The sequence below is a fragment of the Epargyreus clarus genome, unplaced genomic scaffold (genome assembly GCF_041222505.1).
Source record: "Epargyreus clarus isolate Ecla_fem2 unplaced genomic scaffold, WU_Ecla_fem_2.2 ptg000007l, whole genome shotgun sequence".
Taxonomy (NCBI): Eukaryota; Metazoa; Arthropoda; class Insecta; order Lepidoptera; family Hesperiidae; genus Epargyreus; species Epargyreus clarus.
The window spans coordinates 204,350-220,811 of record NW_027332215.1 but is presented as its reverse complement, the minus strand read 5'-3'; the positions used below and the strand labels follow the sequence as shown (position 1 = coordinate 220,811).

Genomic DNA, 16,462 nt, shown 5'->3' with positions numbered 1-16,462 from the left:
TCAACGTTGACCTAAAACCATGGTTACAGTGACATAACGACTTATAACTTGATACAACTCATTTAACTGTAATTTGAAACAGTTTCCGAATTAACAATGTTGTGTTTGTTCCAGGTGGACGAGATAACAGCGGAGGCAGGGCAGGCTAGGTAAGATTTTTAAGTGACTAGGTATTCTTTAGGTCTAAAAGGACGTTCAAGCTTTGGAAAATATCAAGCCGGTGCACACTTGAGTCTACGGTGATTTTCCGCCGTTTTCTTCATCCGATTTTCACACATATATAAAAGATAGTGTATGACGCGAATCACTCGTTACTATAAAAGCCTTTAAGATACCATAGACGTTATAAAATTGTGAATCCAGTAACATTCAATCGCATCAATGAAGTATTCAATATGTTTTTAAATTTAATTAACGTTTCAACAGTATCAGGATACCGATTCTCGCAACTCGTAAGCTTGTTAATATTATTATTTTACAGTTATTTTACGTTACAATTGAAATACTACTCATAATACATTAATTAATTAAATTATGTCACACATCTGCTGTACATAATTTAAGACTTGCCTTTAGATGAATTTATACAGACCTAGTACCTCTTTATTTTACCCACAGGAACCTTTTATAGGCACCGCTGCATCTTAGTCGTCTTACCGCACTAAAACCTACACCCTTACTAAATAAAGGTGGTAGAACCCTTTGAGGTTGTTGCTGTGTTCTGGTTTGAAGGGTGTGGTAAGGGAGACAGACTTTTCCGAGGCGTTCCAGCTTAGTCCTCAGGGGTAGCGGCGCATCTGTGGCCGACCTCAGGTAGGAATATCTAATCCTATCTGGGGTTGATTACATCTGTAACCATGGACATCTGTCCATGGGCGGCACTTACCATTAGGTGGACCGCATGCTCGTCTGCTACTCTTATATTATATAAAAAAAAATATTGTTTAGACAAACTGTTGTATTTTGCCAATTTTACTTTATGATTATAAAAAATAACGGCAGCAACACAGTCTTAATAATGTTACTATTAAACGTCAATTGAAAAAACTGAAATAAATGAAATGATGCCACTGATACAAATGGATTGTTAAGAGCCTCCGCAGACTAGACATATCATATCGAACGCTCGTTTGGTCGAATTGGCGGTAAGCAGCTTTTGAAGACCGCCATGCCGATAGGTTTCTGATAAAAAGTTTAAACGCAAACGTGTAGCCCATGAAATAAAACTATTATTGGTCGACATGTTATTACTTTCTCAGTTACATAAGTACACGAAATATTAAAAGTCCGAACTACTGCCCAATAAAAAGTATGTAACTAGTTTTCAGGGGCATTTTTGTTGGAATTTTTTCGTTGATTAATCATATGCGATGACTGTTACTTATATAAACAATATGAACGTTACCGAACTCAACAATAAGACAAACTCCTTCGAAAGGCCGAATATGAGGTGTCGAGAATTATTTTTTTGTTCACAGGTTTAACAATCAGATTAAATTGAGCTACTAAGGCAATAAAGATGACTACTGCAATATTATGAGCACGGTTTTAAACATAAAGTTTTATATCACTTGTTATATTTATTTAACATAATATACATAAGCTTTCTTAGTTCTAACGTTACAATTTAAAATTTTGAAGATGGTATAACGCTTTGTGGTTCAATTCCGGCAGCACCAACGTTACACCGATTTCTGTCCTATAACAGTAGTGTTAAGCGCTGCAGTTTTCTGATTCGAAGGACGTGCTAAGGGAGATATACTTTTCCGAGGCTTTCCAGATTAGTCCTCAGGGGTGGCGGCAGATCTGTGGCCGACCTCTGTGTTAATTACAGATGTCCATGAGCGGCATTAGCCACTTACCAACAGGTGAACTGCATGCTCGTTTGCTACTCCTATATTATATGTATATAAAAAAATTCAGCCGGTCAGAATAAGATAAAGAAATGAGTTTAAAAATAAAATAGGTTCAACAGCTAGCGGATCAATATATGAAACTCATATCAACTTTGATTTAGTTTAGCTGCCAAATTTAGCCAGCCACGATACATCTGAGTTGCAATTAACCGAAGGTGTACAGCGTTCAAATTTCAAATACAGACTGAGGACGAAGAACGAGTCTCAGAAGCCTTAAAGAAAAACATCGGTATTCAATTAAACAGCAATATTATATATTTTGTGCAAAATGCAATAGGTATGCAGTTTTGTTAGAATGCAGTTTTGTTAGATCTAATAAAGTAACCTGTTTAAACTAACTGTTACCTTGTTCTGCGGCCGCGGGTGAAAACGGGCACCATATTTATTTTTCCAACGCACGGCGTTCAATAGTCTAAGAACAATGTACACTTACAGGCTTATTAATAAAAAAACACATCTATAAAACCGGAACCATACAGTGATCGCCTAAAGAAATTTAATTTAATGACATTATTAGACAGACACAAAATATGTAACTGATAATGGCTTTTCTCGCGGTCAGAGATATTTATTTATCTCTCGGGAACGGTACTTTTTTCGGGATAAAACGTGTCTGATGTCTTCTAAATGTTGTTTTCCCAACCCCTGACAATGTGTGTTTAAAATTTTATATCAATCTGTTATGTAGTTAAGACGTGAAAGCTTAGCAAAATAACAAACTATGTGACTTTGTTATTTAGAATATTATTTAAGAAGATAATAAAACCTTCCTTGTAAAATATGCAAATTGGATCTGTAGTTTGCATGGAAATTGCGGACATAGCGGTCGAATACAAAACGTCCGTTTTAAAATCGTTTTCCAAAATCGTATTCTATAGGTTAAGCCGCTACTAGAGGTCCGTTACGGTCAATTAATATACAATGCATTGATGATGCTCACAGTCAAACATCGCAACTAGAATAGGTAGTAATCCTCAATCATAGCGTTGAGTGAAAGAAAAAAAACTTTTAAAGCTCCGTGGGCTTTGTACGAGTATGGTAATTGAAGTAAGTTGGCCGTGCGGCCCCCGCGCCGCACCGCGAAACACTTGTCATTTGTTTGGTGTACTTCAAAGAACGATTGAAATGTTACTGGAGGGTATTAGGTTTTATTTTTGTAAATTAAATGGTTTTGTAATTTCCACAACTACAAAAAGTTTGCAGGTAAGTAATATTAGGTAAATGCCAGAGATATAGCGAGTGGAAGAAAGCTGCCGTCAACCCTATCTTTGGCTTCAAATGATATTTAGTCTTAATATGATGTTTGACCCATACTTGACCATTTAGACGGTGACGTCATTAGGTGTATTTTGACGAGTGATGATTTCCGAAGGTACTCGATGGACTTGGCCACATCGCTGGAACAGTGCGAGATCGCCCTGAACAAATTCTTCAATAACGACTTAGAGGGCGCCATTGCCTTGATGAAACCCTGGTAAGTGCTGCGCGCCGCACCGCTCGCCCCGCGCGACCGACCATCCACTTTGTAAACTGACTCAACTAAGCTCTTACCTACAATAAATCAACATCAGTAATCCACGCCTTTTATCTCGGTAAAATATAATAACGAAACGCGTCAAAGAGCTTTGCTATTTATCCTTCCCGCACCGATATCTTTAATATAGTAATCGCTAATGAACACAGCCGTGATGTGATATTAACTCATGTTAACATCATGATTGTCGTACAATTTAATAAATTCAATTGCCCTAAGCTCGCGTTGTTTTAATCCTTCATAGTTTAAATAGTATTTACTATTTACAAATACGATAGTCGGTCGTGCAGCGAACCGTCTCCGCTTGCTGTCACCCGAGCAGCAGCCACCGCGCCGCCGCGCCGCAGGTAACCGGAGCGCCCTCACATTCGGCTTTACACTGTCTACGCGTGTCGCTTTCAACACTTTCCCCACTATGCTCTAATCACGTTTAACTCCAGTATCCCATCCCGTCAAGTTTTACCTCTCTGAAGAGGAGCTGATCCTCGAATATATGAATGAGTGGAAGAGTGAAAGGTATCTTTTAAGTTATTATTTAGCGACGATCAGTAGTGTTTCGTGCTGCAACGGGAAGCTTTATCGTTACCATGGACCTACTTTTGTTCGGGAAATTTAGAATCAAATTTGAGCAAATTTAAGATTAAGGCCGCATGTGGACGGGCATGAACGAGTCGTTCTTACATAAGTTCATACTCTTTCAATGTCATTTTGTAGATCTGTCTGTCACGAAGGTTGACAACGCAACCTTCCACCGCGTGCGTATAAATTCTAAATAATCCTAATTTCGAAATATCTTAAAATCAGTTCTCCACATACTTGTATTCTTACCGTACTTTAGAGCAACGAAAGCATACAGTCAAGATTTTCATATAAAAAGCTTCACCCCTGTTCGCACGGACACAATTTATTACAAATAAAACATCATATATTTTGATATACAATATACAATTTAAAAAAGAAAGTTAGATTTCGAATATATGTAGTTCGATTCCGGTGGCGGCACCGCCATACAAGCTTATTTCTGGCTAATGTCAGCAATGTTAAACGCTGCTATGTTCCGGTTTGAAGGATGTGGCAAGGGAGACATGCTTTTACGAGGCGTTCCAGCTTATTCCTCGCATGGTCTAATGTTACTTGTGATGGTTACAGATGTAAAAAGTTTACTGCGTACTCATCTGTTAATCTTTCATGTTGTTACCATTTTATAGTAATATAAAATTGATTAGAATATTACACTAGCATCCAATTCTAATGTATTGAAGTTAAAACCTAACATTGGTACACAAAGCAAGTATTATATGAATAGTTTTTGGTTTAAACTGTAATATATTTTGGAAGCTAAAATGTATCGAACATTTGTTAAAGCTCTACTGTTATTAGTTTTAGTTAGCGCTTATTAATTCCGTACTTATTATCTAAATATGTACACACTGACCGGAACTCCGGCAGGAAGAGTTTTGAAGAAAATAAATTTGAAGCTTCAATAACATTTAATACACAATAACATAACATAATAAGATCTATGTATGCATAGATGAAATAAACGATTACATTTTGAAGGTGGTGATATCCTTCGTGATTCGACTCCTGCAGCACTACCGCCACACCTATTTTTGTCTAATAACAGCAGTTTTAAGCGCTGCTGTGTTCTGATTTGAAGGGTGTAGGGAAACATATGTATCCGAGGCTTACTCCTCAAAAGTTTGAGATTGACTATAGAATATAGATGTCCATGGGCAGGAGTAGCCGCTAGCCATCAGGTAGCCTACAGGCTCCTCTGCAAATTCAATATTATAAAAAAACTTTACTTTTAATTTCGTTTTCATATAGTCACTTCAGCATCATTGACTATTAGCGCTACTAGTTGAACCAATATCAATATCAATCCTCGAAGGTACACAATAATGAAAATAAATTAGAAAATGAATTTTATTCCAAATCTACGCCTATGCAAATTACTCTATTAAAGGAACACAAAATCGGTCAACGATCTTTCTTCAACGTTGGCGAACCTCGAAGAATTACACATTTGCATGTGGTTTGTGGGAGGAAATATCTGGATTTGGATGGAAATATTTCGCTTTTACTCTCAAAGCAATATTCCCACGTGCAGGGGGCAAGAGCTCTCATCAGATAAATAGATAATAGTTTAAAAATGAAATGAAAGAGAACGTAAACACCTGGCATTTCTAATACTACACACACCGTAGTACACAACCGAAAAAGAAAGGAATAAAAATCTTTGTAATTATGAAACGGAAAATCTATCGTGTCATACTGCAATAAGTAGATATGTTTTATTATGTTGTACCAATAATTATGAAGATGAAGAACTCAAGAGGGTTTCATTCAGTTTAATCTTGCCTATCTATCGCCCATGCTCAATTAAATTTAATATAAAAAATAGTATATTCTCAATTTATAAAAAAAAAATAGAAATAAATAAAGGAACTTTCTGTATTAAAAAGTAATGGCGATAAGTGTGACAACATAAGGCAATAGGGGAAATATCGATACAAGGTCAAAGCATTTTTAGGATTCCGTAGCCAAATGGTAAAAACGGAACCCTGTTACTAAGCGTCCGCTGTCTGTCCGTCTGTCACAGTGTACTACCTGTTGAACCGTAATAGATAGACACACTTGATTTTTTTTACAGAGTGTATTGTGACAAGAGACCAGTATTTTCGGACGCTTTATTTCAGTTTATCTATTGAATCGTAATAGGTACATCTTATTTTTTTTTTACTTCTACAGCCGCTATGATAGCAAGTGCTAAAGATTAAAAATATATAATTTGACGATATTACGGAATCATCCGAGTGCGAGTTCGACTCGTGCCTGGCAAACGAATCACTGTCCAGTTAAGTAGTACTTATACGATGACTTAAACTACTTGCAGCTGGACGAACCGGTTTTTCTTTCAAAACTTTCCCACTGCATGAAATAGAGCATGAATAAATTATATTTTACCACTATCAGAAAGTTTTTTTTCGCCATGCGTCATACGTGTAAGGGCCGGTCTCACCGATCGCTGATAAATGTACCCAAAACTTATTTGATAATTCTCATACATTCTGTTTATCAAGAAATCGTTAATGGGCGTAGTTTATTACCAAATAGTGAAACAAGTATTTAAACCAAATAATTAAATAGGTTCGTTTTCTAGCATTAGCATTAGTAGCATTTTGATTTTACAGTTCGCATTTATTGCTCACATAGGGTGATGGTTCGTATAAAATAAATGTTGCTGTTTCGTTTTTGAAATAGCAATTTGAATAGTATTTGATCTACCCATTTTGTACCTTTAATGTCAATTTTCAACAACTACCTTACCATATCGAATGTGGCATGCCTGATTTATGAATAAACCTTTGCAGTTTGAATAAGTAGTAGGCAACGGAAATTTGTATATAAATTGATAGTATCACTGATGACAGCCAGGATACGGGCGAGTCACAACACATGCATGTTTGTTAGGTGGTGCATTAGGCATCCGTCATCTCTTTTTAATCAATTTTCTGAGAAGAGCGGTTGTCATATGAACGTTAAGTCAACACGTTTATGAATGCTCGGCGATCATTGTGCTATGCCTTCCTCCACTGCCATAGTGATGTACCTATATTGTACCCTTACACAATTTTATGAAATGTACATAGAAAGTTTTCATTATCATGGATGGAATACTGAAAAGTTGATCGTATAATGTTTAAATACCAACTTTTCTGAAATTATTTATTGATCTTCTATTTTTAAGTGTCTGTAGGTACCTACTTATATTTTATGTCCAGCGATTATTTCGCGATACCAAAATTAACTAACATGATTCAACCGCCGTATGCAGCTAGTTCACAGTGGGTCCCATGTTGTGGAAATACGAAAATATTCCCCAGATCTCCGGGAAAACTGATATCTACAATAATTCGAGTGTTTCTGGACTGCTTTCAATTTTTTTAAGCTATTGCATAGCTTTTATCGCGGGCTTTGAGCGCGGCGACCGAATCGAGAAATTCTGTAACGAAAATAAGTAACACCTTTCAAAAACTCGGTTGCCTGGAGACTTGATATCCAACTATCAAGTCTCCAGGCAACCGAGTTGTTGACTGTCAATAGAAAAATATGGATATAATTGAATAAAGTATTATTTTACATTCCTTATTATTTTATTTGATATTGGCGACGAGATGTCGAATGAACTAAAAAACAATAAGGAAATACGAGCCACATTACGTGGGTTAATGAAAGGAACCGAAAATTACATTTCGGGAATAGAAAAAATTGACATTGAAGAAATAAATATACGACTGAATTCTTTACAAGAAAATTTGAACAAATTCTACGCGATTCAAGAAAAACTTGAATGGCTTACAGAAGAAGAAAATTTAGAAGAGGAAATAAAATACAGGTACGAATTTGAAGAAATATATACAAAGCTAAAATTTAAATTTTTGAATGTACAAAAAGAAAATAATCGGCTAATACCTGAATGTTCTTTTATATCAGCAAGAGCGGAAGTTTATTTGATAAACTGTTAACTGTCAAGGCACGCTTGAGACGTACACCTAATACAAAAGAGTTATCACCTTATCAGTTAATGTTCGGCAGAGAGGTAAGAACCTATATGCATGCCTTATTTAAGAAATCCGCCCCACTATCCAGATTACATTACAATGCACCGCCAACGCAGGAGTTCGGACAAGGTGATAAGGTACAAGTCCGCAGTTACACCAACCCAAGAGTTAAATGGGAGTTCGGAGTCGTCATCCGAAGATTAGGTAGACTCCATTATGAAGTCAGAACTGAAAATGGCATACTGGTGCTCCGTCACCTTGACCAAATGCTGCCGGCGCCCCTGGTGGTGTAAGTGAAAATAGCGGTGGAGGACTGTTGGATATCAAGTCTCCAGGCAACCGAGTTGTTGACTGTCAATAGAAAAATATGGATATAATTGAATAAAGTATTATTTTACATTCCTTATTATTTTATTTGATAACCTTAATTCGTCAACTTGAACACAGATGGCAGTAATACACATTTTTTATAATCCGTGCAGAAATCTTAAAATTGCGTGAAGTATATTTTATATTCCCATTATAAAATTCAAAATCATATTACCATATTATCCAAATAATATGTTTTATCAACATAAGCTATGTTGAATTCTGGATTGATAAAATAACGTAAAAGAGGGTTTGTTATTTTTAAACGTACAATTACAACTGACAGACTTGACAGCACAAAATCAAAACGCCATTATGATTTATGGTACAAATAATTTGTGTACAAAGCATAGATATATTATGCTAATAGATTGGCAATTTGAAAGAGTCAGAGCATAGTATACGTGTGTGTTAGAGCGAGATAGACAGGCGAGGCCATTCACGTATAGGCAGTCAGCCCAAGTCAGCCTGACGTTTATTATTGTAAAACTAAATCGCGCTTATTTTTCAATATTATTAATCAAAAACAGTTAATACAGTGCTTACTAAAAGTGTTTGGCCATGGTTACGTGTGCTGTACCTGGATGTAACTCATCCAAGAAAGAAAACCCACAAAAATACTCATTTCACATGTAAGTACTACATTAATTGTTTAGCTGTTTAAAGGCAATATTTTACACTTATTACGAAAGTGTTATATACCAAAAGATAGGAAAAATCTTCGAAATTTATCACATAAACACTAGAAATGCACAGAAATGCAAATAAAAAAATTAATAAATACGTGAATAGTTGCTATTTCTTATCAAATTTTTGGTGTTGCGTATTGACAATATCGATAAAAAAAATTATCGATATTTCTAATTCTAAAGTATATAGTTTAAATAGGTTGCGTGCAACTTATATAAAATCTTATCCGGCCTCACCTTTTTTTTTATTGTTGGATTAATATTTTTTGGGCGATTTTATCTATGTAAATTTTGATAAAGTCTTGTTAAACTTATTTTTATTTTTTTTTTCATAGGCCAATCTATACTGACATTATAAAGAGGTAAAGTTTGTAATTTTGTTTGTTTGTTTGTAAGGACTAATTTTCGGAAATACTGAACCGATCATGAATTTTCTTTCACAATCAGAAAATAACACTATTCAGGAGTGCTATAGGCTATATTTTATTACGATTGAACAAAAAGTCACAGGAAAATAAATATATACATCAACTCAGCGGAAATTGGGAAAGATATGATACTTTACCGGCGTGCGCTGACTAAACTGTTCGGTATAGACGAACATGATGTTCATTAAATATTAATCCTATTGCATCGTTAAAATTCTTTAGGGTATACATTTTCAGAAGTATGGTAGGTTATTTTTTTTAAACGCGGGCAAAGCCGCGGGTGCTGTTAGGATCTTTATTCATGTAGGGTTACCATATTCAAACTACACTTTATATCATGTAATATTTTTATAAAATTTGGATTTTATTCTTCATTTCAGATTTCCTAAGAATATAGATGTTCGACAAAAATGGTTGAAAATGGTAGATAGAAAGGAATGGGTTCCTAGTAAAAATTCTACTATATGTAGTAAACATTTTGAACCAAAATGTTTTTCTAATCGAGGTTCAAAAATAGTAAAGCTATGCTCTGGATCAGTACCTACATTATTTATGCCCGTATGTATTTTTGAAATACATAGGATAACATGTATAGTTATTGGCTACTTACGCGAATGTAGACTTTAAATTCGTTTTAAATGTATACCGGGTGAATCGCTATTTTAATAGCTTCGAATTTGATCATGAAGGCCCATTTGACAAATTTACCCTAATTGTTTTTGTGAATGTTAATAATAATACCTTTTTATTAATTGTTTATTTATTTTATAATAAATATTTATAATAAAATATTTCTTGCAGGTTGTATTAAAACCAATACGTAAAGTATCGTCATATGTTTATAGAAATATATCTCCAGTGCCCTGTACTTATGCAGGTAATGTTACTGATTTGGACAATTCTCCGAGGAAGAAGAAATTGAAGAAAAGTATTGAAGCGTTTAGAAGACGCTTAAATAGTAAACAAAAAATGCTGAAAAATTTAAGAGCACAAAAACATCGTTCTGATAGAAAAGTATTACATTTGTCTCAAGTTATTAAAAATTTAGAAAGTCTACCATGGTTACAAAATAATGTGAGTGCTGTAATGGGTTCCTGTTCAAATGTTTTACTGCAGCATCTCATTGAAAGAGTGGTGAACAAAAAACAAAATAAAACGTCGAAAAAAGAGTACGACGTTCAACTAAAAACGTTTGCCCTAACCTTACATTTTTACAGCCCTAAGGCGTACAATTATATTAGAACCAAATTCGACCTGTGTCTACCGCATCCTCGTACACTACGTGGCTGGTACCAAAATGTAGATTGTAAACCGGGTATTACTAAGGAAGCTATAGAAACCATAAAAACTGTAGCTGAAGAAAAAAAAGATTTAGTCGTCGCGCTTATGTTTGATGAAATGTCGATACGTGAGCACATTGAATTTGATGGTCGTAATCATCACGGATATGTTAATGTGGGCAATGATATCCATGGTGATCACGTGGACATAGCCAAAGAGGTATTGGTAGTCATGGCGGTGGCCATTAATTCATTCTGGAAAATTCCAATCGGTTATTTTTTTGGAAGAGGATTTACTGCTTTACAGAAAGCAACACTTTTAAAGCAGTGTATCGATTCTTTATCGGATTTTGTGAAAATTTCCTCGGTTACATTTGATGGCATAGCTTCTAACATAAATATGGCTAAAATTTTAGGGGCCAATTTAACCACAGTCCCCTTAACACCATACTTTCATTATCGAGGGCAAAAATACTATATAGTATTAGATGCATGTCATGTTTTGAAATTAATTAGAAATACTTTTGCGGAATTTAAAATTTTTCATCATCATAATGATATTATTAAATATGAATACGTTGAAAATCTTTGCAAAATACAGCATGACGTCGGCTTGCATTTGGCAAACAAGATAACGAAAAAACATATTAATTATATGAATCATAAGATGAATGTTCGGTTAGCAGCTCAACTGCTTAGCAATTCTGTTGCGGTCAGCTTAGAATTTTGTAGAAAACAATTGAAATTGCCTTTGTTCAAAAATTGTCAAGCAACATCAGAATTCATAAAAAACATAAATAACATGTTTGATATCTTTAATTCCCGTAATTTATTAAGCTGTGGTTTAAAAAAACCCTTAAAGCGAAGCAATTTCGAACAAATAAAAGTTGAATGTGATAAAATTAGCGCATACATACTAAATTTAAAATATAAAGGAGAAGCCCTGATTAGTAGTCGAAGAAAACTTGGATTCATAGGTGTATTGGCAAATATAGTAGCTTTGAAGTGGCTGTACGTCGATCTCATTGAGTCAGATAAATTAAAATTTCTTTTGACTTATAAATTGTCTCAGGACCATTTGGAAACTTTTTTCAGTGCAGTGCGTTGTAGAGGCGGTTTCAATAATAATCCCACTGCTAGACAATTTACATCAGCATACAAACGTTTGATGTGTCACGTGGAAGTACAAATCAGCGACAAAGCTAATTGTCTACCATTACAGAAAATAAGCATGCTTCAATCCCGACGATCAACTATAGACGAAATAAATATTACAACAGGTCTTAATGCAATGACTACACTGAAAGATGACGTGACTTTTGGTTCATGTGAAATTGATCAGGAAGATTCTGATTTCATATCATCCATGCCGTGGATGTGTTATGGTATGGAATCAGTAATCACCTCAATTGTGGAATACATATGTGGTTACATTGTAAAAAAAATCGAAAAAAAAATTAAATGCGAGCCGTGCATGGCTGCGCTTTATGGAGAAGTTAAAGAAGGTTCACTTATACGCATGAAAGACATAGGTGGCCTCATTTATCCATCCCAAGATGTTTTTGAAATAGGTATTAAGTCGGAACAAGTTTTCCGAAAATATATAAAAGGAAATAATATAAATAAAAATACATTTCAAAAATTTGTAAATAATTGCCTTGTACTTTGTAAAAAATTTTTTAACATTCTTGACTTTCACATGTATGATTCGCCTGTATTATCTAACCATAAATATCTCTTAATAAAAGTAATAATTGAACATTATTTCTGTATAAGATTAAAATATGAAGCCAAGTTGCAAAATGTAAATAAAGAAAGTTTGCGACATTTCTATAACAAATTAATAATCTTTAGAGGAAAATAAAAAAATCTTATGAGTAACGTTCATAGTTTTTTTAACTCCCTTACACCTGCCAAAAGATATGAAAACTCCATAAACTGCATCAATTTATAATACAGGTAGCAAGTAACTACTACAATTTGTTTCATAGCTACATAACTGCGCGCATTGATGTTTTTCTTTTTTTTTATTTATTGGCGGTCTTCACCAGCATAATTAATCTTTAGCGATTGTATCCTCTTTAAGTCACTGACTGAACAAACTGATAAATAAATTTGTTATTGATATCTTTATTTAATCGATATCGATACATTATTAGCAGTAACACTAGCGATGCACACTTTGGCATTTCACACACACATAAATAATCAGTTTTTAGTCTCGCTTGACGTTTCATATTGCCAATCTACCCTACGTCAGTAGGATAATATATCTATGGTACAAAGTGTTTTAGATATGAATAAACAAAGTGCATTTATTAATGAAAAATGCGATGTACCTGTAACATTCGGCCAAATGTCACAGGCACATCGCATTGATCCATTTATATTGCTGGTTGTTAATACTTTATGTCACTTATTAAATACTTTTCTATTTTATATTTTAGAATGTTCAGTCTTGCTTGGAGTTATGAAATGTCAGCTGATATTTGCAATGTCTTATATAATGGAGATATGATAAAATAGTGGATAAAGATGTATTAATGTAAATGTTGATGATTATGGAAGAATATATTGTATTTCTGGAATTCCTTCTGAGCGTTTTCATAGCATAAAAAATGCTATGCAATAGCTTTACCGCGGCAGTCTCCGAGTGCCACACGTATTTTTTTTTCTTTTTTCATTTGAAGTATTTTTTCCTTGTGGTTCATTCGTCCCTTAACATGGGTATAGTCTGATGATGTAATCTTTGAGTTAGGAGGTACATCGCTTCGTCACTACTCCTATTTTTTATACAAACTATGATAACGTGGCAGAAGCTTCTAAATATACAATAAGGTTCCTAAGCAAGCACATTTCCGACAATTGATGACATTCAACACTTTAACCGTCTAAACCATAAACGTAATAAACTATTAGTTTTTAATTAGTGTCTTGGATTATGAGCACATACTCAAAATATTTCATATCAAATATATTGAGCGCAGGCTTCGGAACTATATAGGTACTAAACCAACATTTATTCAAATTATTTTTTAAATCGTAGAATTCGGTTGTATTATTTTATTTATTATAGAATATTTTAATGCTCCCTTTTTAATCCTTAAACACACTAACACTTAACCTGGGGGCGTCTAACCGCGCGGTCCACTTCGCTCTCTGACAGTAATGAGGGGTTGCATAATAAACTGGAACGCCTCTAGTCGTGCGGGACACCGCTAATACGCAGGAACAATGATTAGTTTTTATATATCGTTGCACAGGAATTGCCCACGCCAACCACTTGCGGCGACAGTCGCTGATGCCCATCGCCGCCTGTCCTCAGCTACTGACGACAAACGTTCGCCGGCGCCTGGCGCTGCAAATTCATGGGGATTGACAGCTGGAAGCAAATATTACATTATGAATTTATATTTCACTAGTCTGTGTAGCGTTTTAGTAGCTCATTTGTTACAGATTTCCGTGAAATTAATAGATTTGTAAAAGTAGATACTTTTACAAATCTGAAACTGACTGTAGCTTTTTATCGCCACCTGTTCCACTGTATCCACAACTTAACCTTCAAGAAGGTTGGCTTGCAAGACTGGATAATAAGCCAGGTGCTAACTTATGCATGAGTGTATAAACACCACCGTGTGTTAGACCGAGTGATATCAAAGCACTCGGAGCGAAACTGTCATTAAAGTATACAATATTCAAACGCTAATAACGCATTAGATTTTTATGGAATAAACGATCCACGATCGATATCCTTTGATTAATATTCAGGCGGATTTCTTGTAATCGTATTCATTATTATCATTTACTGTTATCCATACGGTACCAATCTTATTACAACATTATTTAGTTAATCGGCTGTTTAAAGAAAATAATTATAACTAAATGTTAGCAATAAATATATCGTTAATGTATGTAAGAATCTTTAGTTCTTGGCAGATCTTTTTTAGATTTAGTGAAAGATGCTTCAACAAAAATCAGTTTCAATTTGAGCGTTAAGGGTACTTTTAAGACACGAATTAAGACGAATTTGGGGTTGGCAATCACATTTTGTTTCAGTGTAGGTAGTTGGGAATTACAATCTGGTGTTTGCCGCCGGAGAGATCTGATCCCGAATACGAATACACATCGGCGTCCATGACAACCGAGCCGGTTCTTAAACATAAAACAACCGGTTTTGTGGTCAAATGTATTAATTATGAATTTAAGGTCATAAATTATGTTTAACAAGCTGATTTTTATATAATTTACGATAACTTAGCTTCTGCCCGCCCAATTCTCATGAAGCTTAGAATGAACATTGAGTATCTGAGATAACATCATATAATGGAAAACTTGACCTTCAACTCTTCAATGCTGGCGATGCAAGTCTTGCCTAATTTTTTTTAGCGGTGTAATCAGTGGTATAACCGAAATTAACAATTTTAATTTTAAACTATTAAAGGCAATTGTCAAAAAAATAGTTCCAAACCCGCGGTCTTCATTTATGGCAAGCATAAAATGGAGCTTTTCTCTAATGCCACTGCTCACAGCAAATTTAAGATCAATAAGCACGGAGCGCGTTACCAAATTTTGGCAATGTACGTAAATTTTTGAAATCAAAATATCACAAAAAATGTAAACGCTAAGCTTTTATGTTTCATATTTTTATAAAGGTTTACCTATTTTTCGCGGAAATATTCTATAACTTGGCAAATATTAACAAAAGAAATAGTTTATTACTACGCTTTTGTTACCTTGTCCTGTGTGTATCTAAGTATCTATATGTATGTAACGGAATCTTTGAACTCGATTTTTACCCACTTGCAACGGCCAGTTTAATTTTAACGATTTCAATAATTTTGTCACATTGTCCGTATCAGGATCATCAGAGTTAGCGATTTTCGAGGCGGTGTTAGAGGTAGGTAGGTAGGTAGGTAGGTATCCACAAAGTTCACCACCGAATCGCTAGACGGCGTGAATTTTGTTATAAAAGTCATGGCAATGTTACTAGATTGCAACAATGATTACTTTTTCGTTTGATTAACTAAAAAGGGTGGTTTTTAGTTTTTTGATCTACATATAATTTGTTTTTTTGATGATCCTGTAAATTTTTGTCCTGTTTCTCAACTGATTTTCTTTTATTTGTTAGCTGTAGGCGTTATTGAGTTTGTGCTATAAAAAAATCTTCAAATCTCTAAAATATTTATGGTCGAATTTCAACTACCAAGCCAAAAGTAATACGTGTACATTGTGATGAAAGCTTTTTGTTCCCTCGTCGTTGGTTCCTGATGCCCGCTACGGCCGCTCGGCGATGCTACTAGGTCGCCACTTTCGCTGACCATGCGAATACCGTTACCCAACTACGAAATAACATGTGAAGGAGTCCATGTGACTGGTCAATTACAATCATTTCCTCATGCCCACTAAGCTTTAGCAGTTCATCATTTATCTTGTATCGATTGCAAGCTACGTAGTGGAATGTTCTCGGGGTTTTCGTCCATACGTACCTAGCTTTGTATTCCAGTAATATGCATAGGTGTATAGTTTACGGTCAAAGTGATAAAATCATTATTATACATAACGACTGGTTATTATGTATAACAACTAATTTGTCCTGACAATGTGATAAATTAATCATTTCATCACGACCAACTTGGGGAGAACATAGATTAGGGTCTGACGTCCCTGAGAAAAAAATC

At 34.8% G+C, this 16,462-nt stretch overlaps 1 protein-coding gene across 5 annotated transcripts in view; it reads left to right on the top strand.

Moving 5' to 3' along the window:
- Positions 1 to 16,462, top strand: part of LOC140743186 (tetratricopeptide repeat protein 39B) — an 86,723-nt gene that overhangs the window by 47,586 nt on the left and 22,675 nt on the right. For 3 of the 5 annotated variants that reach the window (XM_073074239.1, XM_073074242.1, XM_073074238.1), the window contains 2 exons: positions 115 to 149; positions 3,289 to 3,390. In XM_073074239.1, the coding sequence (XP_072930340.1) occupies positions 115 to 149; positions 3,289 to 3,390 (137 nt within the window). The remainder of the gene's footprint in view (positions 1 to 114; positions 150 to 3,288; positions 3,391 to 16,462) is intronic. The other 2 variants (XM_073074241.1, XM_073074240.1) reach the window with 1 other exon arrangement.